General features: G+C 47.3%; 1 protein-coding gene across 1 annotated transcript; it reads right to left on the reverse strand.

The window, feature by feature from the left end:
* Window positions 1–148: 148 nt before the first annotated feature.
* On the reverse strand, window positions 149–27,915 carry LOC144129182 (23 kDa integral membrane protein-like). Its single transcript, XM_077663159.1, has 7 exons — window positions 27,527–27,915; window positions 15,967–16,161; window positions 7,220–7,300; window positions 4,902–5,015; window positions 4,371–4,481; window positions 1,279–1,362; window positions 149–753 (listed from the first exon to the last, which is right to left on the reverse strand). Exons 1-7 carry the CDS (start codon window positions 27,707–27,709, stop codon window positions 676–678), a joined length of 846 nt encoding a protein of 281 aa, XP_077519285.1. The 5' UTR covers window positions 27,710–27,915; the 3' UTR covers window positions 149–675.
* Between the last annotated feature and the right edge of the window lie 69 nt (window positions 27,916–27,984).

Here is a 27,984-nt window from a genome sequence, read left to right on the forward strand (position 1 = left end):
GAATTATGGAACCGTATTTCACCTGAGTCATTCCACAACAGCGAACAACAATAACTGCAATGAACTTTGCAAGTATTTTTTTTCTAGGGACAAAATAGTACTTGGGAAGGCTATGAAAATATTTTGGTGCTACAGAGAAAAAGAAGGGTTTGATAAAAATATTTTTATTTGTTGTTTCATACAAATCATGTAGAGCGTTCAGCGCATACTGTGGTCTCTATTTTATCATGCAGCACAGACGCACTAGTCTTGAAAAAAAAAAAAGTTGATTCATGCTGATAAATGGCTGAAATTCATTTTAACTTTATTGTGACGAGAATAGTTTTGTCGCTTTAAATAATTGTAAGTGAAGCTTTTATGACCTGAATATGAATAGCCTTGCATGGTAAAAAAAGAGTGTATTTTAGAATTCGTATACATTTCTTCTCTATACTGAGAAAAGGACTATGTGTCTGGAATGCTTCAAATACGAGAAGACATTTGCCCTTACATCATTCTTAGTAAAGAAGTATGCTGTTATGTTGATGACCATGATGTAACTGCGGGCTGCTGATGGGAAAACATGGCTGCTTCCGTTTTCACTCTCGTTGCTTGTATAATAAAATATGGTGAAATTGGAGGCAGATAACATCCATGACGAATGGCAGTGATCGTGTAGAACTGCAAAGCGTGGCTTTAGGCCACGGAGGTGTGTAATTGGCGGCCTCTCTTGATGCCTTGAATAAGAAGGCAGGAGAAGACCATGGCGATGATCTGAAATTACAATAGCAGCTGGTTAGGCTGGAGCGTGATTCTGCGATTCACTCACTCACTCACTCACTCACTCACTCACTCACTCACTCACTCACTCACTCACTCACTCACTCACTCACTCACTCACTCACTCACTCACTCACTCACTCACTCACTCACTCTCCCTGACAAACCAAACTAGCACGGCTATACGAATAATATGTGGCCAGAACGCACCGCTTAATTTGTATCATTATAGTTACGCTGGTTACACAACCAAGCACATAATTCACATAATAATTGCAGGTCATTTGCAGGTCCCAGAAAATGTGAGGCGAGACTTACCAATAAAACTTCCTTTGATAGCAAGCATCCGGAGCTCATAGTTTCTAGCAGTTCAAGCAAATTTAAAGGTGCGTCGAAAACAGGCGAAATTTTTTCCGTCTCGCACGATGAACGCATGCTGACCGCGTGAGCAGTGCGCGCGGCGTTAGGGAACACTGAGGGCCAAGTATAACACTATTCGATTGAGCAGTGCATACGTACCAGAGCCAGGAGGGTAAAAAAGCTGATGAGTCCAAGGCCGAGTCCGTTGCGCAGAATGTACTTCTGCATCGCCTTAGAGCAGCCCTGCGCGAAACAAAGTCAAGGTTTGAAGCCTGCATGCTTACAGCTCTTCAAAAACAAAATCCCACCTTTAGCGCAGGAAAGGAAGCAAGAATGGAGAGGGTGACGGAGGAATAGTAGGAGGCCGAGTAACGGTCAAATTTCATCCGTTCGAACTTCCGGCTTATTAAAATTGACGCCGTGGTCCAGTCGGCATCGCGTTTTATTAAGACAAGCCCGAATAGCCACCTCTAATATTGAACTCTGCATAATTAGAAATAGTTTCTGTCCTTAGAGATTGATTTATCGATGCTCGACAGCATTACCATTTACCTAGCTTCTTTCCTTGCTGTTACGTGCAAATGCAACTGGGGCACGCCCAGTGGCCTGGCCCCTATTAAAGGGACACTGATGACGAATTGAAGTTGGCCTGTTTCTATAGGGTACGGCATTCTAATAACAAAAACTTCTCGCGCCGAAAACGAAGCATTTGTTAGCTAGAAGAGACCGGAAAACGAAATACAGGTGTCGCCACTACCGGTCGATTTCGGAAGTAAAATGCGTGCGTCGGCAACGATCTCCTTGCGCGGATCCCAGAGGCTATACGCTACACCGCCATTCACTTCAAAACAGTGGCAACCCTCCCTTTTCGGTAAGGAGGTCCCGAGTTCGAATCGACTGGCGAGAAGACTTTTAAATCAAATTTTCTCGCTAATAAATGCGTCTTTTGCTGGCAGACAAACTTCAACATAGCCAGACAAAGCTGGAAAGTATTTTTTAGTGATAACTATGATTGAATAAGGCCGTTTTCAGTGTCCTTTTAATACGGTCGGGATCGGCCAGCCGGTACGCGAGAGCGGTGAGCGGAAATGACGTGAACCACACTGAAATAAATCGTCTGCAACGATTTGAAAGCGTTCATTTTTTTTTTTGTGCGTAAGAATGACTCATGATTGGTCGGACAGCAAACACTAGAAGAAAAAATCGGAGCAAAATAGAATAGGAATCAAATATAATTCAGCAAATGTTGTACGAAGGCTGATTGGTGTAACATGTTAGTATCCTGGAAATTTCTTAGCAGCGCGCAAACTTCTTTACTAATGTAATGAAATATAATTATGTTATCCTGAATCTGAGATGTGGTGGGGGTCTGTGGACTTATATTTCCAGTCATATATTTTCAACAGGCGGCAACTGGTGCTCCGGCAAATCATGAGCAGATGTTACGTACAGTGATAATAATAATAATTGGTTTTTTGTGGGAAAGGCAATGGCGCAGTATCTGTCTCATATATCGTTGGACACCTGAACCGCGCCGTAAGGGAAGGGATAAAGGAGGGAGTGAAAGAAGAAAGGAAAAAGAGGTGCCGTAGTGGAGGGCTCCGGAATAATTTCGAGCACCTGTAGATCTTTAACGTGCACTGACATCGCACAGCACACGGGCGCCTTAGCGTTTTTCCTCCATAAAAACGCAGCCGCCGCGGTCGGGTTCGAACCCGGGCGTACAGTGATTCATAATGAGCTTTGAGGATTAGACTCTTGTCTCGAACACATTAAGTCCGCGGTCGCAGTCCACAGACAATAGTTCTATAATACACAGACTATAGTTTATGGCAGCAGCCCACATGGGAAAGGGCAAGTGAGCCAGCGCACGATCAGGCGCCATTCTTTATCTAGAGCTGTCGTTATAGCGATTGCCTCAAGGCATGAACGGAATGATTAAATGATTGGGAAAAGGTGTGCAGAACGAATGGGGTAGATATTGGGGCCCCTGTGTGAAAGCAGGGCAGGACATTGCCGAGTCGTTTAAGCTCAGTTCATACCTAAGAATTCTGCCATTCGCGAGCTTGATCTCGGCCTACGTAACGCGCAGGACATCGACCTGGAGTTTATCCCTTGAAACGAATCTTTGGTCGCGGCCCCCTGCCTTCAGCTACTGTACATTTTATACGCAATATTAGCAGTTGACATCGGTTATGGCATCATCTGCTTCGGACCAGTGTGAAGTCACTGGTTCTTTATAGCAGGACAAGGGACTTTTATTAAACTACAACCGAACCTTCGCGGCCACGAAAGCTTTTGCGTCCGAAAGTGTAGCTCAAGCAAGTTTGTGCGAGAAACCTTTAAATTGCATATATTCCACATTGCGGAGGCTTGCTTTGCGGCATGACTGCAAGAAAATCTTCACAAATGAATCATCATCATCATCATCAGCCTGACTGCGCCCATTGCAGGGCAATGGCCTCTCCCATGTCTCCAATGAGTATGTACTCTAAACATGAGTCACCGTAAAAGAGTAAGCCGTCACTACCGAACATGGTCAGGGCATGCTGCCCATGCCCAGGGTAGATTTCTGTCACCAGATATACGGAATACTTGCGGTCGGCAGCGGAACCGGGCGGCCTCTACAAAATATGAGAAGTTCTCGCAGTTACGAGAAATTTTAAAACGAGGTTTAAATCTCCTTTATTTACTGACCTTCCTCGGCGCCGAGTTTGAAAGCATTCTTCTATTGCTAGCTGCTTCAAGTTACTATGCTTTGGGGTGGGAATACGGCTCCGTCGCCAGCAGTAAACATGTTGATGATTATGGATTTTTATGGCGCAAGGGCGTCTATGGCCAAATAGCGCCATGGCACAAGATATATTTCTATTACTCAAGGTGAGGTCAAAGACCCATTTTCCAAGCATTTCACCTCTTACTAGCCCAGCACCAGGACAGGGGAAAGCTTGTACCCATTGTATCACCGGTAGGTACCCGGCGGCAGTGGGGATCTAACCCCGCACCTCCTGCATGCGAGGCGGATGCTCAACCACTCGGCCACCGCTGCGGTGCAGTAAACATGTGTATTTAGTAATCGAAATCTACCCCTTAACCTGGGTAGCACACCTTGCCCCTAAAAAGGAGTGCGTTAGAGGACGGCTTGCTCCCTGGTTACGCCCTTACAGGGTAATTCATGTTTGCAGTGCATCACCATAAGTACACAGAGACATGTTCAACACCCACAATGCCTTCTGTCGAAGGCTGCATACCGTCTGGAAAAGGTAGGGCCGTTGGCTGTCTCGGGGGTCGTAGCAGCTGGGAGGGATGGCCACGCCGCTTTCGATGTAGTCTTGGGGTCCACGGCCTCCGCAGCAACGAAACTGCGCAACATTTCGGTTACGACCTCTGCCAACAGTAGCCGACGCTTTGCGTCGTGCCAAGTGGTGCAACAGCGTTCACTTCGAGACTATGACGTTATCTTGGCGATGAAATACTAGATATAAACGTCGCAATGCTCCCAAAATGCTAATGCCTCGGCACCGGTGCGGTAGAGATGCATGTATGGAGGTGTACAGCTGTACTGAGGCACCAGCCTGTTTACATTAAGGTTTTGCAGCTATCTTCAGGGGTAATCATGTACTGCAGTAGTAGTGCTGCACGAATTTTGGACGGTCTGTCAGCCACATTCCTTCGAGCCCGTTGTGCCAATCGGTGGCGCGGGCTGGGCACTTAATTTTTTTTTGCCCATTCTAACATATGTAGCTTTCCTCCGTTATATACAAGGAGGAATCTGTGCTCACTTCAGCCTGCACGAAAAGGACCGTGTCCATGTCTTCCTCTTGGGCCTTGGGGTCCTTGTCCCTGCGTCCTCCCGTGATGACGTCCTTGAAATGTTCGTTTAAGGCGTTCTCCATCTGCAGGGCGGACAGTCGCACGAGTCAGGTCAAGCCTTTCATCTAGGGTCTTCATAAAGCAAGAGGAGAAGCTCAAGACCGCAGAATCTACGCACCACCGTGGGCGCATGTGTCTAAAATGTTAAGGGAGAAAGTGAGACTGAGAAAGAGTAAGTTCCAGTGATGTAGGAGAGATGAGTTACACATGTTGCAGGACTTGTTACTCCTGAAAAAGTTGCAACAACGAGTTGGGAAAAGAGGGAATGGAGAGTTGAAGAGACAATAAAGTAGATGTTGAGGGCCATACTGACACAGCCACGCTACTCTCGTACGCTCGAGTTGATCCACAGTCATCAGTGAAAAACGCTTGAAAAGTGCTGACCAGCTTGAAGCCGGCTTACGTGAGCAGCATTCTCGACTACTCGACGTGCAAGCTTCGAAACATTAGCTCCACAGCCATAGCTTGTGTTTCGGAGTACGGCCAGTAATAAATTAGGATGGGAAGAGCTTCTGGAAGCGGGAGTGAGAGCGCCTCAGTCGCTACAACTTCTGCGTACATTTTACCCTTAACGAGCACATTTGCATACGTGGCAAGTTGAACAAATGGAAAAGAAAGTGCTACAAAAAAAGCTAGAAGAAAGTGCGTGCAAAACAGAGGTCACTAGCTCACTAACAGAGGTCACTAACAGAGGTCACTAGCCAGAGGTTCATAGGGTTCTTGGCGTGGCAATTTCGTGGTCTGAAATAAAAATGGCGACATCTGTCTCTTTACACTGAATGCTCCATTGTTACCTTGATACCTACAAATATTTATTTATTTCAGCACCCCAGTCCTTTTATACGGGGCGCTGTACGGCATAAAAACAGTGTCAAACGTTTGCAGCCCACCCTCTTTTAGCCAAAGTTAAATGCAACGAAAAAAAAAACGACTTAGGCACATAGTACTAACCATCGCCTACGCGCAGTGCTGCAACAACTAAAAGATAGCACTTCCGTTTAGGTATTGCAGCTTGCACTCTTTGATAAAGGTCGCGCAGCGTGCGACATTCACCGCGAGTCACCTGTACGACCTTTGTTATGCGAGGCAAGAGATTAATTCGTGACCTTTATACGTCTTCTATTTGCAGCCACTATTCGTGAAATGAAAAAAAAATGGCTGCGAGTCTTTCAACATAGCCGCTTAGCTTATGCGCTCTAGGAAACGTACAGAATTGAGGCCACACACGCCAGACCATTCGTACAAATGTTCTTGATCTGACGTCCTTTATTCCAGACCCTCGGCTAGTTTAAGTAAGAGGCTCTTTTGTTACGTTATCTGGAGGTCTGAATAAGGCCTTTCGAATTGGGAGTCACTCAGAGTGAGGATATGTACATCGGTATATGCTTTTGTTTACCTTGTTAAACTTTCTTTGTCTATAGCATTCGTTCGCTGTTTTAAGCTTGTTTCGTTCACAGCACCGCATAGGCTCCTACTGGAGTTGGGCTTGATAAAACGGACAGTGAGGACAAATTGAAGCTGAAAACGGAGCTTTCATATAAGCCAGAAGAGGGCAAAAAAAAAAAGATAAGTTACAGGTGTCACCAGCCGGCTGATTCCGAAAGTAAGTGTGGTGCGTCTACAGAGTTTATCGGGTGCGGATCCCAAAGGCTAGGCAACATCGTCATTCACTTCGAAACGCTGATCACGGAGTCCGTTTCCATGTGCAGCCGGGGGCAAAAGTCTCTGGACCACGTGTTCCTCAAACGAAGCCCATAACTACGCTATTAGCCGGCGGTTGGAGACCCCACTTGTGAAGACGAAAGGACAAAATTTTGACTTTCACCTCCACAAGTGTGGCCTCCAGCCGCCATATAATAGCAGAGCTGTCGGCTTCATTTCAGGAATACGTGGTCCACAGACTTTTGCCCCCGACTGTACACGTCACAGGTTGTGATTCGAGTGGCGGGAAAACTTTTAAATGCAATTTACTCAGCAGTCAGTGCGTCTTCTGCCGCTGGGCTAATATCAACGTTAAAGAAGAGAGATATAACCGATTTTCACTAAGAACAATAATGCGATGCAGTTATAAACAGCGTATATTTAAAGCGGCTATAAGGAATATGTGAAGCTAGAATATAAAAATGATCAGTATGTCAAATCTTTTGGAATACACTAAGAGTCCAAATGATACAACCTAAGAGCCTGCGAGCATTAATCCTCATCAAGTCTTTTCGAGCCTGCTTACCGTTGAGCTGTTGACGTAGGAGAAGGCCAGGGCCATGACTGCAATCAGGAATACCGCGATGACCAGCAGAATGACGAAGTACTGCAAGAGGCGTAAGAGTCGCTGCACTTACTTAGAGTGCACTCTGGAAGCCACTCAAAGGCTTTGAATAACGTACAGCATTACGGCCTAACGCAAACCCTGCAGCGCTGTGGATTCTTGAAAGTTTGCCGCATCCAATCAACGGGCCCATTTCACGAAGTTTGTGGCTCCTGACTGGTTCACGCCATGGCTACAGCATCGCTGCAGGCTACCGTGGTTGGTCAGCGGTATAGCCAGTCAGGAGCTGATTCGGGTGGAGAAAACGCATCTAGACAACTCGAGCTCCCAAAAACGACGAGCGGTTTTTGATAGGCTTAGTAAAGCAATTTTTAGCAGCGTTTCTGTAAGAGAAAAAAAAACAGCAGCGTACTGTTGTGCTCTTGCACATTTCGGCAGTGCTGTTCATTTAGTTTTGTTGTCGAATTCTTGGCACACATTAGAAGCGTATATGATTCGTGCAGCTGAACATTTAAGTTGTTTAGAAAAAATAGTGTTAGCCGAGCTTGAAGTTTACGCATGCTTTGCACATTTTGCAAACGTCAACGAAGGCTGTTGTTTAGACCGGTTTCAACAGCCCTGGAGAATGGGCTTAAGTGTCAAGCGCGATCTTCGAATTCGGCACAAGTGACGGCTCACCGCTGCCATTTCCAAGCACAACGAATTCTATACTGAACATTTAGACATGGCAGCGAGCAATGCATCCTCAACGAATATTTCAGCGAAGCCGAAGCTTGCAATGGACGCTGTGTGCGCGGAAGTTATAAACCGTCGAGAGGTACACGACTCGTTTTAAAATTTGAGAAAGTTGAGCGTGGGATTGAGCTTTGATATACATAGAGCTTTTGTTTACTTTTTACAAATTTTTATTTAAAATGCTGTGAGAGACGTCGGGTCCGTTCAGCTGGACTGCACAGCAAGGCGGACATTATGTACCTGTTATGGATAAATAATTAGATTATTAGACGATTGAGCCAGCTTCTTACTTAAAAAAATAAAAAAACGCTCGCTAAAACCTTGTTCGCTATTCCTTTTGCATTATTTCACGCACCAAAATAGGGCAAGTGTGGAGCCGTAAAAACTATAAGCTCGCAAAAAATGCCGCTGCCGCAAGTCAGAAACGCTGTGGAAGAATCCGGGCGTGCTCGTGGCAAAATGTGCTCTTTTATTCTTGTTTGCGTGCTTTCGGAGCTTCCGTTGAGGCTTTGGCTGCGAAAAACTCAGCAAGTGTGAAGTGGTTGCACTCCGCTTTTGTGTAGTTGTGACAGGCGTTGCAGAAACTGCGGGCGTCATGAAAGGGGGGGTGGGGGGTCATTCGCTAATTCCTACGCGGCAATAATAATAATAATTGGTTTTTGGGGGAAAGGAAATGGCGCAGTATCTGTCTTATATATCGTTGGACACCTGAACCGCGCCGTAAGGGAAGGGTAAAGGAGGGAGTGAAAGAATAAAGGAAGAATAGGTGCCGTAGTGGAGGGCTCCGGAATAATTTCGACCACCTGGGGATCTTTAACGTGCACTGACATCGCACAGCACACGGGCGCCTTAGCGTTTTTCCTCCATAAAAACGCAGCCGCCGCGGTCGGGTTCGAACCCGGGTCCTACGCGACAGTGAGCACTGATTTCGGACAACCTTAACAAATATGCGGTTTTCTGAAGTGAAACCTGAGCATCCTCCAGGACCCCACGAAGCAGTATCTTTTCACAGAACAGCTAAGCAGGCCGTCGCTTTTCTTAAAGAGAAAAGACGCATTCGAACATGACTTCTCGCTTCCCTTAGCGCCTATAGTAACTTGGGTCATCTGCAAGGCCATGCTTATAGGCTAAGAGGCCTCCCCATCGCTTCGTAAACCGTAGGACGATATCTGTGAAAATTACAGGACAATGGCGAGAACGTATAGAGCGGTTGGCCTTTTCCTCCTGATCGCGTTAGGAGGAAGGCGGGCAGCTACCTTTTGGATCTTAAGCGTATAAATAGACCTGTGTTGCAGAATAAGCAGACCACGTTCTCCCCACCTCTATCCCCCCCCCCCCCCCCCCCCTGCTTTGTTTATCAACCTGTATGGTCCGCCTCAAGAATGAAATTAATTTCGGACCCCGCTATGGCCGGTGTCTGAGTGTGCTGTTCTCTCTCCGCGACTAGTCGCGCCAGTAGTTGCCTGACTGCCAAGTTGACTCACAGCGTATTGTCTGCCGACGTACTATCGGAGACAAAGGGCCTCCAAGACGCGCGAAAAGCGGACTGTGCGCATAGGTTTCACATATCTGCACAGAGCTGCAGTTCATTTCACCGCGACAGATTAGAGCACTCGAGTCCGGCCTTCGCCTCCGCCAGTTCCCGGGCTTGTAAAAATCGAGCTATCGTCTTCGATTGCCACTCAGGCGTCCTCCACGGAGCCTTTCATGCGCTCGATTGTACACGCTTTCAAAAGCGCTGCTTTAACGATGCTTGGTGCGCAGGGAGTGACCTGCACAGCGCCTGACGCACTTCCCGGTTATTTCAGGCAGCTCTTGTGTCAAGGCACGCGGGAGCAGGCGCTCTCGATCCTTGCACGCCGCCACCCTCCATGCATTCCCACGACGCCAGACGCGGCCGCAACGCGATAGCGCGCTGTCGTGGTCGCTAGGCAACCGATGGATGGAGTGGGCGAAGGGAAGAACCGTTATTGCACGTCCCGCTCCTGTCCTTATCTCCGCCCCGATACGCTCGAAACAGAAGAGGAACAGCGTCGCAGGGAAGAGAAATGCTCGCGATATCTGGGTGGCGTCAAAGTGAACTTGCACCACCACCAAGCAGGCATGAAGGCGGCGCCCTTTTGGTAAACACCTTCTGACATCTGACTCACTCCGACGGTTCGCGTCACGGTTGCTGCACCTTTAATACACTTAACCCTGATTTCACGCTGGTTTTGCAACGGCCAACCTCAAACGGCAAGCAAACAATGCAAAGGGACTGGAGACGACTCGCTATTGTCTCTGCTCGCCTCTCTTCGGCGGAGTTATCTGCACTCGAGTGCCAGATAGACGCGGGAGCAGCTCTCTGTTTTCGCAGTAATGCAACGCCGGCTGTACGCTTACCGCGAGCTGTGCGCCGACCACGGGTATTCTGCAGATGAGCTCGACGCGAAGCGGAAATCCAGCAAAACGAGATGTGTTTCCCTGGACGGGCGCGCCACGCGTTGCCTGGTTATGCTACACACAAAACACAAATGCGCATATATTGGAGCAAAAAAGGAGTAAAATGACCTCTGGCACGCTCCCTTCTATATAAAAGAAAGTACACTAGGGGAAAGTTTACTCACTTTTTACTCATTTCTCTTTAGAGTGTAGGCTTAAGCGCCCTACGCTAGAATCGCATCTCTTTAGAATTATTTCATTTTTCTTCACGAACATTTAAAGGCAACACGCGGGGCCCAAGGAAATGGCGTGGCTTTAACTCAAGCAATGTACGGATCTCCTTCTCGTTGCGTGGTGATTGGCTTCTACGTGCTATCGGCATGGGAGACAAGCGTTAGGGATCTGGTTTGGTTTGGTTTAAGCTAGGTTTATGAGGTTTAACGTCCCAAAGCGACTAAGGCTTTGAGGGACGCCGTAGTGGAGGGCTCCGGAATAACTTCGACCATCTGGGGTTATTTAACGTGCACTGAAATCGCACAATACACGGGCCTCTAGCATTTCACCTCCATCGAAATGCGACCTCCGAGGCCGGGATCGAACCCGCGTCTTGCAGGTCAACAGTCGAGCGCCATAACCACTGAGCCATCGCGGCGGCTCGAAAACATTGGTCTGCGCAGAAAAGACCATTATCAATGCTTCGCATCGCTTACGGCTGGTCCCCTTTACACTTACCCCTCCGGAATGACCATCTCAAAGAAAAGCGTCATAGACAACTCGTAGTTTTATTTGTGAGCCTGCGCAGTTATTCCACACTCTTCAGTTTAGTGGACGTTCACGTCGAACGAGAAACATTGCCCCTCACTTCTTTCATTTCATTTCTCCATTCTGCCTGCTATCGTTTATTTCCGCTGCCCCAGCTCAGGTGCTTCAGTATCGATGGCAGATGCCGGGGCTAGCAAAAATCTTTTCCTTCCCTTTTACTATTATTTTAATAAAAAAAAACCACGACCACCACCACATTCGGGTCACCTGGAGCTTGTAACTGACAGCACCTCGAAGCGTGCATGTAGTTGCCGAAAACACATCGTGAACGAAAAAAATGCAGTGGTCTTGTGCTTTTCTCAATAGCACAACATCAAGTACCGGTAAGAGTCGACGGCAATAACAGTGCGCACGAAAAGAAATTGCCGCAAGCGACGTTCCTGCTGTACACGGGAACAGGGCGATGCGAGGCGCTCCTGTCATCCAAACGAATCGGCGACTATTTACACTGCCAGGCTGTTCCCATTATTATGGCACAAGGGGGGTTGGTAGAAATCCCCTAGCTAGCGCGCATTGTATCGTAGCTGATCTGCACTAGTTGACTGTGCGCGCATGTTCACGTCTTGTCTGCTTGTCGGAAGCAGCGGTATCTATACTTTCGGAGTCAGCGTTTGGCGGTCACTGACTTTGCATAGGGCGCTGAACCGGCAAGACTGATACGTGACAGAATTGGTCCACGGCAGCGTAAGAATGCCATTGTGTGTACATCTCCGCGAACACCTGCGTACTACAACACCAGCAAAGCGCTACCTGACACGTGACCTGACAGCGCGTGCCGCGGGCCGCTTCTAAAAGCATTTTTGCAAAAGATATCTGTACGCCGCAACCCTCACTCCGTCCCCATAAAAAAAAAAACAAGAAAAGACTTCGAACGATCCAGTCAGTCTAGGCCCGGTGTTTTCGTGATATTGCAGCCGCGTATCTTGGCTTCCCTCGCCTCACCCGTCGTTCATCTGTGTCTATTTCTTTTCTTTTCGTGCGCACCGTATCCACAATTGCTATTATTATAATTCCAGGCAATGTCCATTATAGGACGAAGGCGTCCCCTATCTTCTGCCATTGTTTTCTAATTAGCCCTATTCTACGTGGGCCGCCTCAATTTTAACCCAGTAAAGCTCATAATCCCATCTTCCTTCCTGATCGCTGCCCCTGGGGTCGTTTCTCTTACCTTCCACTCTGTTGTTCCCACAGACCATGTGTTATCTCTTCGCCGTAGAACGTGTCGTGTACAAGTTCATTACTTCTTAATATCTGATGGGATATCATCAAATTGAGCTTCTTATCTATTCTCGCAGTTTTTCGTTACGCGGCTCGCTGTGCTATCCTTATCATCATCATCGGCCTGGCTACACCCACTGCAGGACAAAGGCCTCTCCCATGTCTTTCCAATTAACCCTGTCCTTTGCCATGGCTGCGCCCACCATATATGCCTGCAGACTTCTTAATCTCATCCGCCCACCTAACCTTCTGCCACCCCCTGCTACGCTTGCCTTCTCTTAAAATCCACTCCGTTACCCGTAAGGACCAGCGGTTATCTTGTCTTCGCATTGCATGCCCTGCTCAAGCCAATTTCTTCCTCTTGATTCCGACCAAGATGTCATTAACCTGCGTTTGTGCCATGGCCCACTGTGCCTTCTTCCTGTCTCTTAACGCTGCACCTACCATTTTCATTTCCGTAGCTCGATGCATTGTCCTTAACTCAAGCTGAACCCTTATCGTTAGCCTCCATGTTTCGGCCCCGTAGGTCAGTAGCGGTAAGATACAGCTGTTGTACACTTTCTTTTCTTGAGGGATAATAGTAAAGTGCTATTCATGACCTGAAAGAACCTGTCATATATGCGCTCCACCCGATTCTTATTCTTCTAGTTATTTCATTCTCGCTATCCGAATCTGCGGTCACTACCTCGCCTAAGTAAGCGTATTCAATTACCACTTCCAGCACCTCGCTACCAATTGTGAACTGCTGTTCGTTCCCTTGCTAGACTGCTTAACATTACATTAGTTTTCTTCATATCAATTTTTAGACCCACCGTTCTGCTCGGCCTGTCTGACTCATTGATGATGCTTTGCAGTTCATGTCCTGAGTGACTTAGCAAGACAATAACATCAGCGAATCGGAGATCACTAACGTATTCTCCATCAACTCTCATCCCCAACTGTTCCCAGTCGAGGCTTTTGAATACCTCCTGTAAACAGGTGGCGAATAGCGTTGACGAGATTGTGAATTTTATAGCTGACTTTATGGAAGACTATGGTAGTTGTTTAGCTGCTACAGATATCTTTCAGTATTTTTGCACATTGCTCTTCTACACCCTGATTCCGCAGTTCCTGTAGTACACTCGAGAAAGGCTAGCCCTCCAGCCGAAACGTCGTGAATTAAATCCTCCTTTATTGAACTTCTGTCCTTAATTGAACTTCAACGTTTTTTTTGTTGTTGGCATCCGAGCTTCGTCCCCATAGGTTGGTTCTGACAAGTCAGAATTGTTATATTGTTCTCTTGACGGATGTTGGTCAGTTGCTACTCATGTCGTAAGAGCGCCTGCCAAGTGCAGCCCGCTCCAGTCTTATTCTCCTTAATGTTTAAAGTCTCACGGTGCGGATATGCGCTCACTACGTTGCCTGAGCAGATGTACGCCCCTTGACTATTTATAAAGGCCACTGCCTTAAACTGTTGGTCCGTTTATAAAATGAGGTTGTATCGTGATAGTCTTTAAGCCTGCCGTGCAATTTGATACCTAGGAAGCCAACAGTGAAGGAAACAAAGGAAAGCATAAGGGAATGCTTTAAGCTTTCTTTTAATTTGTCATGTTAATAGGAAAGTAATAGTGTAATTAATTCATGGCTGAAAGATAATTGTCCATGTACACTGCCTGCTTTGATGCTCAAACGTGCTGTTACGTCTGGAGACGCCAACATGCCAAGAATATTCAAGCCACTGGGAATCATCAATCTACAGAGGCTTCAAACGGCCGTCGATGTGGTTGCAGCGCCACGAGTGCAGGTGGTGGCGTCTACAAGGGTCCTTCCCCCCCCCCCCCCCCCCTGCTGTTTACGGGGTGAAACGGCCCTCCGCTGTCTGAGAACGGCTTTGGTGAACCTGTCTTTTGTTCTCAACGCCGGACCCACCCGGGACGTTTCTCCCGGAGGGGACGACGGGGGAGCCGGCGAGCTGCGGGACTGCAAATGAGCCGTGGCAAATGCGGCCGGGTTTGACTAAACCAACGTCGCCGGAATCCTCGTGCTTCGAAAACAACTTCGTCTTAGACTGTGCTTTTCCTTATACGTGGAACCTTCTGCAAACTGCAGTGGCAACCTTTAGGTCCCACGCTCCACGTGAAAGCTTCTGCAAACTGCGGTGGCAACCTTTCGTTCCCACGCTACCGCTGTGAAGTGCAGGTGACTGACCTTCGACGCTGCCATGGGACCCCCTTCGGGCTATTCATCACTGAAGCCTGGACAGCGCGGACCATAATCTGCCAGAAGTGGCAAGAGTGTGTGGCTGGGGGCGTCCTGGAAGGCGGACCCGGAAGACTGGACACGTGATCTACATCACAGTGATTCGACGCATTTTTAATGAACTAGATTCCCCAACTAGGGACCTGGGGACAGCGGACCCTATTTAAGCACCGATCTGGCGTGTGTTCAGCCAGCTCCCGATTCACTCTTTCAATCTATGTATAAATGTAAATAAACCCTTCAGTCTCTTCTTCACCTCGAAGACCCTCTCATCTCTTCGTCAATCCCCCTACAGCAGACTCCCGATCCGGAACCCCGGGACACCGGCCTTGGCGAGAGACGGCACAGGCGAACCAGGGGCCCGCATCTAACAACTGGTGGCAGCGGTGGGATCGAAGCGCAATCCCCCAACACCGGTGGCCTGCTACAGGACAGAAGCCCCACACCTAACAGTGCGTTGCAATTCCTGCCATGAGTTACTCAGCAGAGCATTGCCACTCAGCAAATCACTACTTACAAAAGGTGTTCTTTATTAACTCCAGATACTTATTCCTAGTACCTCCGCTAAAAGCGCAGCAAGTAACAACGGTATGATTGTGCCCTTATGCCTGATGCATTTCCTGACTGGTGCTCTCCCATTGTTTACATGGAGGACTAGTGTCGCTGTGCAGACCCTACAGATATTTTATAGCATAGCGGCATGTGCTTCCTTCGCACAGTGGTTGCAGAATGCCTGCATGACTGCTGATGTTCCAGAGTTTTTTTTTTTTTGTACATAAGCATTGCATTAAGCTCAGTTCAAGCGGCGCGTGGGACACATACGGCGTAGGCTGTGCGTACTTGATGTGGGCTCTGCGTAAAACTGCCTATAAGAGTCCATTTGTACGACCAACCGTGTTCCTTTTCCTCGTCTTGTGCGTTTACCTTGTTTGATCTTTCTAATAACTATCTGTTTCCTGAAATGAGAAGCAGTGATCAAAAGGCGCGACTTTCCCGCTTGCTTGTTTTCACCTAACCCGCGATACTGTTGCAGCGATAGTTGTGTCGCAAGGGTCAATTCAATGACGTCACCACTCCAGGATCACGTGCTTATCTCCTGACCAGAGAGGACAGAGCACTGCCGCGTTCATCGGCTGGCCATTGACAGTGAGGTCACGTGATTGAGGCCCGTGGTTTTGGCGCCAGCGACGGTGGGCCCCTTATCATAGGGTCACGTGACGGTGTAAATGAGTACGGCTGTCCCCCGCTCCCAGCTATCAGTTGAGCACACTCACGCCGGTGAGCATGACGGGCGACTCGCGCATGGATCCGCAGCAGCCCAGGAAGCCGACCAGGAAGAGCAGGCATCCGATGAAGAGCCCCGTGGCGGCGGCGCTCCGCACGCTCTGCAGTCCAGCCAGCGGGGCCTCGTCCGTCGGGGCGCCCGCCAGCGCCACCGCCGACACCACGATCACGGCCAGGCCCAGCAGCTGCAAAAGGAAAGGCGCATGGTTTCGTTTACGGCCTCCGGATGGAAGGTTCCCGCTTCTGCGTGGCGCCCAATTTTTGAAACCAGAAATCTGCGACCTTTTTACGTTGTTAACAAGATACTTTTAGCATATGGCGAAGACGTAGTAGTGTAAGCGTATAACGAAAGAGTAGGGTGCCGGATGCGCATGCGCAGTGGCAGGTGCGCGCCCCCACCTGTCCACTGGTCAGGTGTTAGGCGAGGTGGCGCTAAAACTTCGTCTCTTCTCAAAAACTCCAAACGTTTGTCTCAGCGCGAAGGCACGAAGGACGAACATACAGGGACAGTACTCTCTCTGTAGCCCCGCCGCGGTGGCTCAGTGGTTAGGGCGCTCGGCTACTGATCCGGAGTTCCCGGGTTCGAACCCGACCGCGGCGGCTACGTTTTTATGGAGGCAAAACGCTAAGGCGCCCGTGTGCTGTGCGATGTCAGTGCACGTTAAAGATCCCCAGGTGGTCGAAATTATTCCGGAGCCCTCCACTACGGCACCTCTTTCTTCCTTTCTTCTTTCACTGCCTCCTTTATCCCTTCCCTTACGACGCGGTTCAGGTGTCCAACGCTATATGAGACAGATACTGCGCCATTTCCTTTCCCCCAAAACCAATCATTATTATTATGCTCTCTCTGTACTGTCCTTCGTGTCTTATCGGACAATTTTAGTGCAAGGAAGATGTATTAGCTTGGACGCGTACTGGGTCAGCTGACCGCCTATATACTGCGCATTCCCAGGGATAAATGCACGCCCCCGTGTGGCCGCTCCTGCTGGAGGATCACCAACAGCAGTGAGTTGGCGTACGACCTCTGGGTTGTTTTAAAGCTCTCCAATTCCTCGTAGAAGAAAACAGAATAATAATCGAGGAATGAAAAAGTACTCGGTGGACTACGGGGTCACGGATGTATTCTGATAAAAAAATAAACTGGAAGAGATTACAAGGAAAATAAATGCATCCACGGTAAACTCGACCTAGCCTTTTAAGGCTCGGTCCACCTCACCGAGCTTCAAGACTTCAAGATCAAGGCTTCTAAGATTCATTAACAATATTATGCGCTGATTGTTTTCATATCCACCAATTCTGGACAAGAGCATTTTTGAGCGGGAAACCGTTTATGAACGCAATTTTTTCATATAATCTCAGATTTCACTATGACAATCAATGTATCCGCAGATAACCCGACGGCAGTCTTGTATTTTTTTTTCTGTTCATGTTTTTGCTATCTTCAAAAGCTTTCCGCAGTGGTTTTCTATGGCAATCTTAACTGTTCGATGCGATCAATGGAAACACTTTAAAAGAAAGATTTTGCTACATTTCAGAATAGTGGTCCATTACCTTCAATATTTTCATAACAGTGTCTTACAGTTTTACAATTTTCAAAATTTTTGCCCAAGAAAGCTGGACATACTTCACGCACTCAATTTCTCATGTTCGAACATGCTCGTGTTCTAGACTTCCTTTGCTTCTCAAGCAAAAGAATTCGAAGCATGGCAGACATATTGAGACAGAATTGCAGACCAAAGGAATGCTCTATCCCTCATCGTGAAACCACCAAACGCCAGCCGGCTTGGTTACAAGAGCCAGAGCTGAGCGATGACGGAAAGTTCTATGCGCTATGAGCGGACAGTTCATTCGTCACTGTTTTAACCCAATGGAACGGTAAAGATCCTCCACAGGACACGCACAATCAGCCTTTAAGTTCCTTCAGCATATTCAGAAAATTAATTTCAACGTCGATTTCAATGTCAGCGTTCAAGCAAAGCGGTAAATACATCCTGCATAAACGTTGTTGCGAAGCGCATACGTTTAAAACACGCTCTTAAACAAAGCCAACGTTGTAGTGCATGCACTACAATTTCGCTGTTGAGATTGTACAGCTCAGTGCCCCACCGCCTACGTAACATTGTCATGCACTTCGTTGTAGCCACTCATTCGCAACACTGGGTCTACCGTTCTCATCTCAATTTATGATGCAGACACTACTAAAGTACTTGATGCGACGGTGGGGCGTCGAGATGAAAGGTCGCTAAGAAAATTAATTTCGAGAAAAAAAACAAAACACGAGTCCTTGTTGGTGTTAAATTTGATCGACTAGCGCAAATGGCTGCATCGGTGCCTATTCCGACGAGTGCGACAGGTGAGCCAGCAGTGATTGCAGCACTTCTGTGCAAGAAGTGCACAAAGTGTAATGTCGGTATCCTTGAGACCTTCAAAACTTGAGAGAGGTATTCGGTTCCAATGCTTAGTGTACTAACATGCAAAATAAACAAATTTCTCCCCATTGCGCAAGTTTTATTCGGTGCTTCAGCGCTTAATGTAAACCAGACCCCGAACTCGAAGCATTTTTTAGTCCTTGTATTTAAGTACCAAAAGTCACAGTGTAATGGTATGCTACGTGGGGTGTAGTGTCTCAGAGATGCACATTGGCTATGATAGACGCCACAGAGAAGGGCTACGGATTATTTCTACGGTTTTTTTTAACATGTTGTGACATAACACAGCGTTGACATCACACAGCATTGTTTCATTTCGTCTCCATCGAAATGCGGCGGCCGCGGCTTGAACTCGATCTCGTGTTCATGGACTGAGCCGCCAAATGCCGCAGCCACTAAGCCGCCGCATAAATCAACGGACAGCCTGGGTAACAAACCGTTTCATAAATAAAATAAACGACAAGCGCATTTTTATGTGCCACTTACTTCTGGCGGAGCTCGTCGAAAATGCAACTGAACCATATAAACATATAAAACAAACCCAGAACTTTCCAAATGAGGTTAAATGCAATTGAAAACAAGTGCCAAGATTCAAGTGCATGATGGAGGGTTAAAAGGGGTGCTGCAGTAGCATACATTTTTTTTTTCAGGCGCTTGTTTTTGTGCACAGTAAAAAATAAAAAAAAGAACGCTTCAACGTAAGAGCTTTCTATTATATAGCATGGATATTTCGAACTTAGCCTGCGTCCATTGTTTTCCTAGAACACTCTGCGCGAAATTCTTCGAAACAAACGTCCAAGCACAGCTTGAACTCCACCAGTGAAACGCATGTGCCTGTGATGAGCTCGAGGCAAAAAGAGGTACAAGATCCCGTGCAGCTGTTATGAATTTCTCACTTCGCCTCACTCCTGAAGTGCTAAAAGCAACTTGCGCCTTTCCTTCTTCGGACGTCAGGTCCAACATCCGTGCTGGCATTCAGGCGGAGGAAGCCAGCGTACTTTGTCATAACGTCCGTATAATGCCCAACTCGCGCTTTATTACTTCCCCCATTTCCCTCTCTCTTTGGGCGCACTGCCGCAGGTCCCGTCTGCGTATAACACAACGTGCCATTAAGAGATATGTTTGGGACATGAAAGTGCGCTGACCGCACTGTTGTGTGCATGACTATGTACGCGTGAAGCAGTGAGAATATTACGTCTGACGCGGCGGCACACTCTGCGTAGCAGCAGCATTAGCACGTTTAGGAATCATTCAGAGCGTGCTCGCGACGGACGTTGGCCCGCGCCGCGCCACGGTACAACCACATCACTGCCACCCGGAAGCTTTACGGCCACCGATAGCGCGACGGGGGATACATCCGTCATAAAACCACTATCCGTGTTGCCGAATTCATTGGTAGGAAAGCCGTGTCCTGCTATCTTTACGCAGCAAAATAAAAACAAAGAATTCATGAACATCGCGCGGCCAGCGTACACATATGCACGACAACTGCAGAGGTGTGCAGGCGGTTTTATGCATAGAAGTATGGCCAACAGGTGGCTCTGCCAAAGGTATTACGCGGAGACTCGTACCGGCTGCCTTCGCCACTCGTTTCGAGTAAAAAAATTCAGAACCATGCTGAGTTAGAGCAAGGCATGCAATAGGTGAACATGTCGTAATATAAAAAAGCCAGTGTTTACTAATCTGAGGCTTTAGTTGCTACGAACTGGAATGTTATATATTTGTACATGGATCCATGTGCAGACAACCTGCTGTTGCTAAATAAAGGAAATGGAGCAAAGGAATGACACTGTTTCGCGGTAGCAATACCTAGTATATGCGCCACTTTCAGAGCGCTGTCTCATCTGTGTAAAGATCACTTCAAGGCGCCTGCAGATGTACTGAATAACGAGATGAATGTCTTCTATAAATGCATTTTGCCCTCTTCTGTAGCCTGTAGAGCAATTGAACGAGCTGCCGAGTGAACGGCAAATGAGCGTGGTTCAATAGAAAATGGTCATTGACCTTCTTGACCACAATCGTAACCTACAAACCTTCACCGTCGCTGCTGTTTTGCATCGTAGTTATGATTTCTAGTTGTAGTATAACGCTCATATTTCTCGAGCAGTGTTTTAATCGCAGTTTAGACAACATATTAAAGTTTCTCTCCAACCCCCGCCTTTTTTTCTGTAACGAGCATTAGGCCACGCCTGTTGCGGCCTTGGAAGGTTAGTAAGGATGGAGATGTTCTCAGTCAACCATGCACTCCATCACTGCAATGCGTCTTTGGCACCAGACTTGAGACCCCCTGCTCTAAAAGGCGGATGGGGGCTGCTTGGTTGGCAGTGGTGTGAAATGAGGTCTGATCTCTTTCTAAAATTTTATGAATGGTTGCCATTTGGCGTGTGCATCTGCACCTCGTTTTAAACTATTACGTAATGAGCTCGAGCTAATTGCCATGTGCGTTTTCGTGTTTCCAGTGTACACACATACACACGCGCTCCCCCCTCACGAACACACACACGCACGCAGTCTTCAAGCACCCGTCCTCCAGGTACAATGCACAGTACTCCAAGCGGGTTCTCACGTGCGTTTTGAAAGCGACAAGGGCGGCTTGCTTTTGATCTTTCCCACGAGTGTGACCGTGCCCAGCTGAGCAGATATCCTGCCTGCACTGCCGCAACACTGGCTTCTGATAGGCGTTGCAAGAGTGGCTGTTTCTTAATTCACCCGTAAGGACATTTTTAATGAGAATATGCGAGCAGCTGCTGGCAGGCTTCAATGTGCGCGACTTGTATGCAGGCTTTAACATTGCATACAATTTGTATAACTCTGTAAATTTTATGGACTCTCATTTTCGTAAACGAAACACTTAGGCAACTATCTGACGTTTCTGAAAGGCGAAATGCTTTAAAAAAATTGTAGGAGCAAAGTTCAATTGGTGTGCATTTATTGCAGTTTCTTGCTCAATGAGTATAAGAGAATCGGAACAATATTTGTATGTTGTATGTGTTTTTAAAAAATGCTTTAGAGCATAATGATATGGAAGGCAAAAAAAATTGCTGAGCATTAAAGGGAAAAAAATGAGCTTCGCCACTAAGGGAAAAAATAACCTCTATGATTCTTCAGGTCGAAATAGCTGCATCGTTGCTTGCATTACACGTGCTATGCTGCGTTTAATTACGTACTGACATAAGCACTTTAAATTTGAGGAAGCCTTAGCCAATTTGATCAGAATAAGCTTCGAATGTCCTGACCATAGATTACCTGGAGGCATACGCTTGTGCGATGTTGATACATGCTGGCCACAGTTGATGAGTGCAGGGGTAAATGGCGCATACCAGCTGTGAGGGATTGGCGAGTCAGAGGCAGTGTCTTGCGGTGCTGAACAGCACGCGGTTATCGACGTATTTTTCGTCACTATTCTAATGAGTCCTCACGGTGGGGGATTTCGTACTGGGCGACTTACACGAGCACCTAAACTGTGACGCCCATTTTAAGGGTATACTTTTGCAAACACAATTCCCATGACTACCACGAGCCATAATCCATGATCACACTCCCGCTGGAATAATCATTCGAATGTGGCCTATCTAATATCTTCTTTACTAGCTTCATTCTGATGACAACATGACAACATGACAACCAACTAGCCCAGCTTTCCGCCTTGATTGTACCGTGTTGACCACACAGCAGCATCACGTTTGATTTGATGAAACGCTTTCTCTGTCATGTTTGTGCATTGCCTTTATATGGAGTTGACGGAATACTCTTGGCGTAAACTACGCGCAGAGTGAACGATTTTCATCATAATCTTCAAAACAATTTGCGGTGTGCAAATTACTAGCAGAATGAAGGGAGAACATCTCGTCATCGCTAAGGCGATTGAGTGACATTTTTTGTTGAATAATCTTGTTCAGATAATCGCTTTCTTATCTCGGATTGCAAACATAGATAAAGTCATCATCTCACCTACAAAGCTAACTTTAGAGTTGAGAGCCGTGAGCCTTAAGTATACGAATTTAAAAAAAAATACCCGTTCAGCCACACTGTCGCGGTAATTGGAACCCAGATCTGTCACGCTGGGTTATCCGGAATATCGTGTCTGAATAAATTAGGCAGGGATGCTTTGCATTGTGACGAATCGAGTTTAAGAAAAAAATAGCTATTTTTATGGATAATTATAGATAAATTCCCGGTTTAAAGTGGCTTGATCTCAAACAACACACAGAGAATAGATATAAAGCGGATGAGGCACACAGCCGTACTTTATATCCGTTTTGATCGCCACCTGCTGCTGGAGATGCTCTGGCATGGATCAGATGCGACGACTTTTGCAAACCAGATCATGGCTAGGATACAGCCGTAGGATGTGCACTATAGACGTAGAAGGTCGGTCTTTAGTAAATATATTCTAGATGCTCTGTATATAAGGAAGCGCTTGGTTTCAATAGACGAACATATCACACCGAGCGATTATCTAGAGGACGAGCACAAATAAAATCCGCTTTTTCAGTCAGCATGCAATGCCTCAAAAATGTGTTTTTGAAAGGCGCCGTATAATGCGAGGTAATTAAAGCCTCACGGTGAGAAGACAGCTTAATTACGCGAATTAGGTCGAAATTTGCATGAGCAACGCGAGCTGCATAGCTTCTTCATGGGAAAAGAAGAATTCAGGCATAACTAAGACATTCTCAAAGAGCACAAGTGCTTGAGGAAAACAAAATAGTGAGCTTCACACAACATTTCTTTCTTTTACTGCGGGTATAAGAGGGTGAAAATATACGGCCTGTAGCGCAGTTGTGTTGAAAATAAACGTAAACACCGTTTATAGCCTGTAATGACGAAAAGACAGAAAAACGTGATCGCTGAAAGTACGTTAAAAAATGGGCCACCCTTTTCGTCTTCTCCGCTCTTCGGCGCCTCGAAAGATCCCTTAACTCTGGATCAAACTAAATTTCTCTGCTAAAGGAATTTAAAAAAAAAGAGATGGCTTAAGTGCAAGGCGCGCCTTCCATTTTCGCGTTGTATATGCCTCTTTTTCCTGAGTCCGACTTGCGCGGACTTCCAAATGAACCCTCATTTGTGACTCTGAAGAAGCAAGCCTGGTTTGGGTTAGAGGGGTGAGGGGCAGTTGTCGGACGAGTGAGCCCAGGGCAGACAAAGGCATCTCCGCATAGCTGCAGGCCTCGTCCCTGTGTCGTCGACGAAGACTGCGCCGCTCTCAATTATGTGAAAGCGCTCTAGAAATTTTTTTCCTCCTGTGATGACACGAGCTCGACGGCCCCCGTTCTTCTATGATGAAGAGGATTAAAATAAAGTATAAAAAAAAAGGTGGACGCCTCGGCACAGGCTTCCGTCGGCGCGAAATTAAATCCCGCCTGCCTGTCTGCCTACTCCAGCTATGTTTATCATTTCTTTCAATCGAGAGAAACTGTGACTGGCTCTGCGCTTTTATCTCCATGAGGTGCGCTTCGGGCTATATTATGCCGCTCGCCGCGCTCCAATTTTCGTTGTCTGATCTTTGTACCCGGCTGCCTGACTAACATTCCCATCCCTTTTCCCTCCTCCACCCTCACCTGTCTTCTGGGTGAGTTGAGAGAGATTTATTTCTTTGTTTTGTCGCTGAGTCATGCTCTAGTGACTCGTTTTTTTTTTTTTTGCACGACGTGCAGTTTGCTCTTCATTAGTTCCGCTATAGTTGATTACAGAAATAATCCCTTAATGCGCAGCTGCTTATCCTCATGGTTTAGCACTTTTTTGGTTCCTTACATGGTCCGCTGAAATGTGGTTCTCATGGCTAGCTGAATTTTTAGGGAATATTTTGTCACAAAAAAATAAAGCAATTTTGTTGCGAATCTACGTCTGTTTATTTCTTCCCGCTGCACTGTTTTATCATTCATTGTACAGTCCTTGCATTTTACTCCGGAAACTCATCCCATTCTATTCAAACGAAATTTTTAACCAATTATATCCTGATTAAAACCACTGCTTATTTTTTTAGTTTTTTTTTCGGAAGCGACGAAGTGGAGTTACCTGGCTATACCGGCAATGTTGACGCATATATATGACCGGTATGCTTTTCTGAGGTGATTATACTTTAGAGCCTCAAGGTGCATCAACTAGTTCTTATCCGCTTTGATGGCAAAATTAAACGAGAATATGCTAGGGAGGAGATTACACGAAGTGACAAAAGTGTAGCCACATCAAGAGCAGCAAAAATCAGAAGGGCGCTCTAACTAAAGCGAATAAGTGGTTATCACTGTTAGTATCGTGAATTTTTTCATCGTAAATTTCAACAGCGAAAACACATTCTTCAACGTGTATTTATTTGCGTCATACAGGTTCCCTCTGATGATAAGTGTGGCCGTGCCGAGTGCTTTTGTTTGCAGTTAATTACTGAAATATAGAGCGCGCATGAAAGACATTCCACTGAATCAAAAGCTAATCGTTGAGGACGAAAATAAACCGAAAAAGAAAAACTAACTAAGTATGTGAACGCATTAAAGACTGCTACTAAAAGCCTGCGCTTAAATCTGGTCGGCCAGTGAACACATACGCGACGGAAGAGCTTGCTAAAATAAGCCCTGCTACTAGTTAAGCGCGTTGTTTGGCAAGCATGTATCTAACGGCGAATATATAAGCTAACAACTAGAATGCTATGGCGAAAACGCGTGTATTGTCTATTCCTTGTGACGACGCTAACAGGGGAACCTGTTTGTTTCCTGCGGTAAGCGCCGACCAAGGTGTTTGCATTTTCGGTGTGTGTGCGTGTGTGCGTGCGTGCGTGCGCGCGCGCACACACGCACACACACACACACACACACACACACACACACACACACACACACACACACACACACACACACACACACACACACACACACACACACACACACACACACACACACACACACACACACACACACACACACACACACACACACACACACACACACACACACACACACACACACACACACACACACACACACACACACACACTGTCCCTTGCTCCGTGGTAGTTCTTTGCACAGTTCGAAAATGAACTGGCGTTTCTAATTTTCCCCTTTAACCGCTGCGCAGTTATCAGGGGAAAGTGCGTTTAAAGCGTTTAAATGCGGAAGAACTTATACGCTGATGTGAGTCTACTACACAGGAAGTTTGCACCAGCGCGCGCTTGCTGCCATTACCAGTGTTTGAGGCATGTTTTACATCTGTAGCACTAATGTTGCTAGAACAGCTCAACGGGATGAATTGTCGCCACCTGGTTTCGGTGTGTACATCATTGTTTTCAAACGGAACTAAACAAAAAGGGCCGCTTCGCGTATTTAACCGAATAAGCGAGTAGTGCAAATGGCAGCTTCCGTGTTCCACGCAAGCGCGCGCACTAACCAATCGTTCGCTTTCTCAACTTCATTCGCAAAACAGGTCGGCGTCCTCTGGTTTGTCCTTGCGGCACAGAGCAGGAAAAATAATTTATAGCTTTAGGCAAGCGGTTGCCGCTTACGTAAGTAACGGGAGCAAAAGGAGAGGAAAAGAAACAAACAACCTACAAGAGCTGTTCGCTTTAGCGGCGTTCGCGATATCTACTACGCCTCCAGCGCCGCATACTTTGAGCGTACAGTCGGCCGCACGCGCGCTGTGTGCACAGCCGCTAATGCGTTCGCTAATAGCGTTACCCAAATATAGCCGGATGTGCCCTGGAGCAGATATGTGTATGCGCGCTTTTGCTTCGTTTGCACGCTTGTTTCTCTGCGAGCTCATACGAAAGAGCGAAGCTGATTAATTTTGCTTTCTCTTTTTTTTTCGACGCACGGTGCAACGGTGCCGTGGTACTAACCGACAAACTGTACGACACGGCCACTCCTCGCGACTTCTGCGGCTGTTTTGCTTTCTAGTTGTTTGTCGTATGCAGTAAGCATCGGAAGTCCTAGCGCGCAGTTCTTTTGGATTGCTCTCCGGTGTAAACATGGTAGAAACCGCGCCCCTCTGCCTATCTCGGCTCTCCGCGCGTTAAATGTTCGCGGTCCGCAAACGCGATGCAGAGCGTCCGAGGGTCGTGATTCATATGGACAGACGGTGAGTTGGTCGAAGCTTAGAGAATGCAGACAACTTGACAAATGAAAATGTCAGTGCTGACGCATAGAGGCAGTAAACAGTTTGTTTCCTTAGAATAAGTGGAACGTATCATCCCTTACAAAAATTAGCTCTAGTGGCTTTGCCGTTCATCTGTTGATACAATGCGCGAGGCTTCAATCTCGGCCGCGGCGGCCGTAATTCGATGGAGGCGAAATACATAAACGTCCGTGTGCTGGGTGGTGTCAGCGCACGTTATAAAGAACCCCAGGTGGCATAAATTAATCCGGAGCCCTCCACTATGGTTTCTTTCACCGCACATGTGACGTTTCTGGACGTTAAACCCCACAATTTGCAACTTGCAATGTCATCAAGCATTGTCTTTTCAGCGAGCTTTTCATAGCGATCTCAATTTGTTTCCTGCTGCACAAGGAATTGAATAAACATTCGCGGATGATAGATAGATGTGCAAAAGGAGATCTACGACATTCGACAGGTTTATTTGGAACGATCTGCTAGACGACTTTTCTTTCGGCGCTTTGGCGATATATGTCGATGAACGGGATATGCACCGAATTCTCCGATGATGTGCACCACGAAGGTTGGAAACACTGCGATTAGCATGCAGCGCTTTACGAGTGCACTGGGCTAGAAATCGAGCTTGCAGGTAGAGTTGATTCATATGCACACCTTGAAAGCACGTGCACAGACACCACAAGTACCGCGACGCTTAGCACTTGTTCGTATCACTCCTTGCATGGGTACACTAGCCCCATATCACTGGATACGAATAGCTATTTTCACTGCTGTACAGCTCAGGAACAATGGCTAGCCATCCTTTAAAGGCGTCCACTCGCATCATGCAAAATGTGCCTTCCGGATAACCAGAAGAAAATGACGATCAGGGTTCGATCTGCGAAAAGGGTTTGCATAGAGGCAGCGTTCGAAAAGAGGATCAAGAAATAAAGCTATCGACAGCAACGAGATGGAAAAGCAGTGTTGTCGAACTGCAGCGCCCGACGGGGCGTGATGGGAGGCGTACAGTGGAGCAGGACATACGCACCCAAACGGCGAGGTTGACGATAAAGAGGCAGTACTTGACGCATGTCAATCCGCACGAGTTTCCGCCGCCATTCTTGCTCTTATTGCTCACGGGACGGGCACGCGGGGGCTGCTTTGCCCCCTGGGGCGGCGGGGGACCCTTCGGGACGGACCCTTCGGCCCCGGCAACACCTCTGTCGGCCATGTTTCCGCCGCGAGCTCCTTACTCCCGTTACGGCAGAGCTCCGCGCTGCGTTGTTTCTCGTACACCTCTCGGCGAACCGTTGTCCGGCCTTATCGCGGGGAGGGGCAGAGCGCGCGCGTGTTCGCGCTTATCGCCGCCGACGCCGAGATGGTTCGCCCGAGAACTTTGGTCCTCACAGCGCGTGCGCGCGTTCCTAAACGCCGTCTGCTACTGTCAGCATTATTGTTCGGCGCTTCGCGTTTGTCTTCCTGGTAGGCCCACCGCTGTGTTTTTTT

This window comes from Amblyomma americanum, chromosome 4, assembly GCF_052857255.1.
Source record: "Amblyomma americanum isolate KBUSLIRL-KWMA chromosome 4, ASM5285725v1, whole genome shotgun sequence".
Lineage (NCBI taxonomy): Eukaryota > Metazoa > Arthropoda > Arachnida > Ixodida > Ixodidae > Amblyomma > Amblyomma americanum.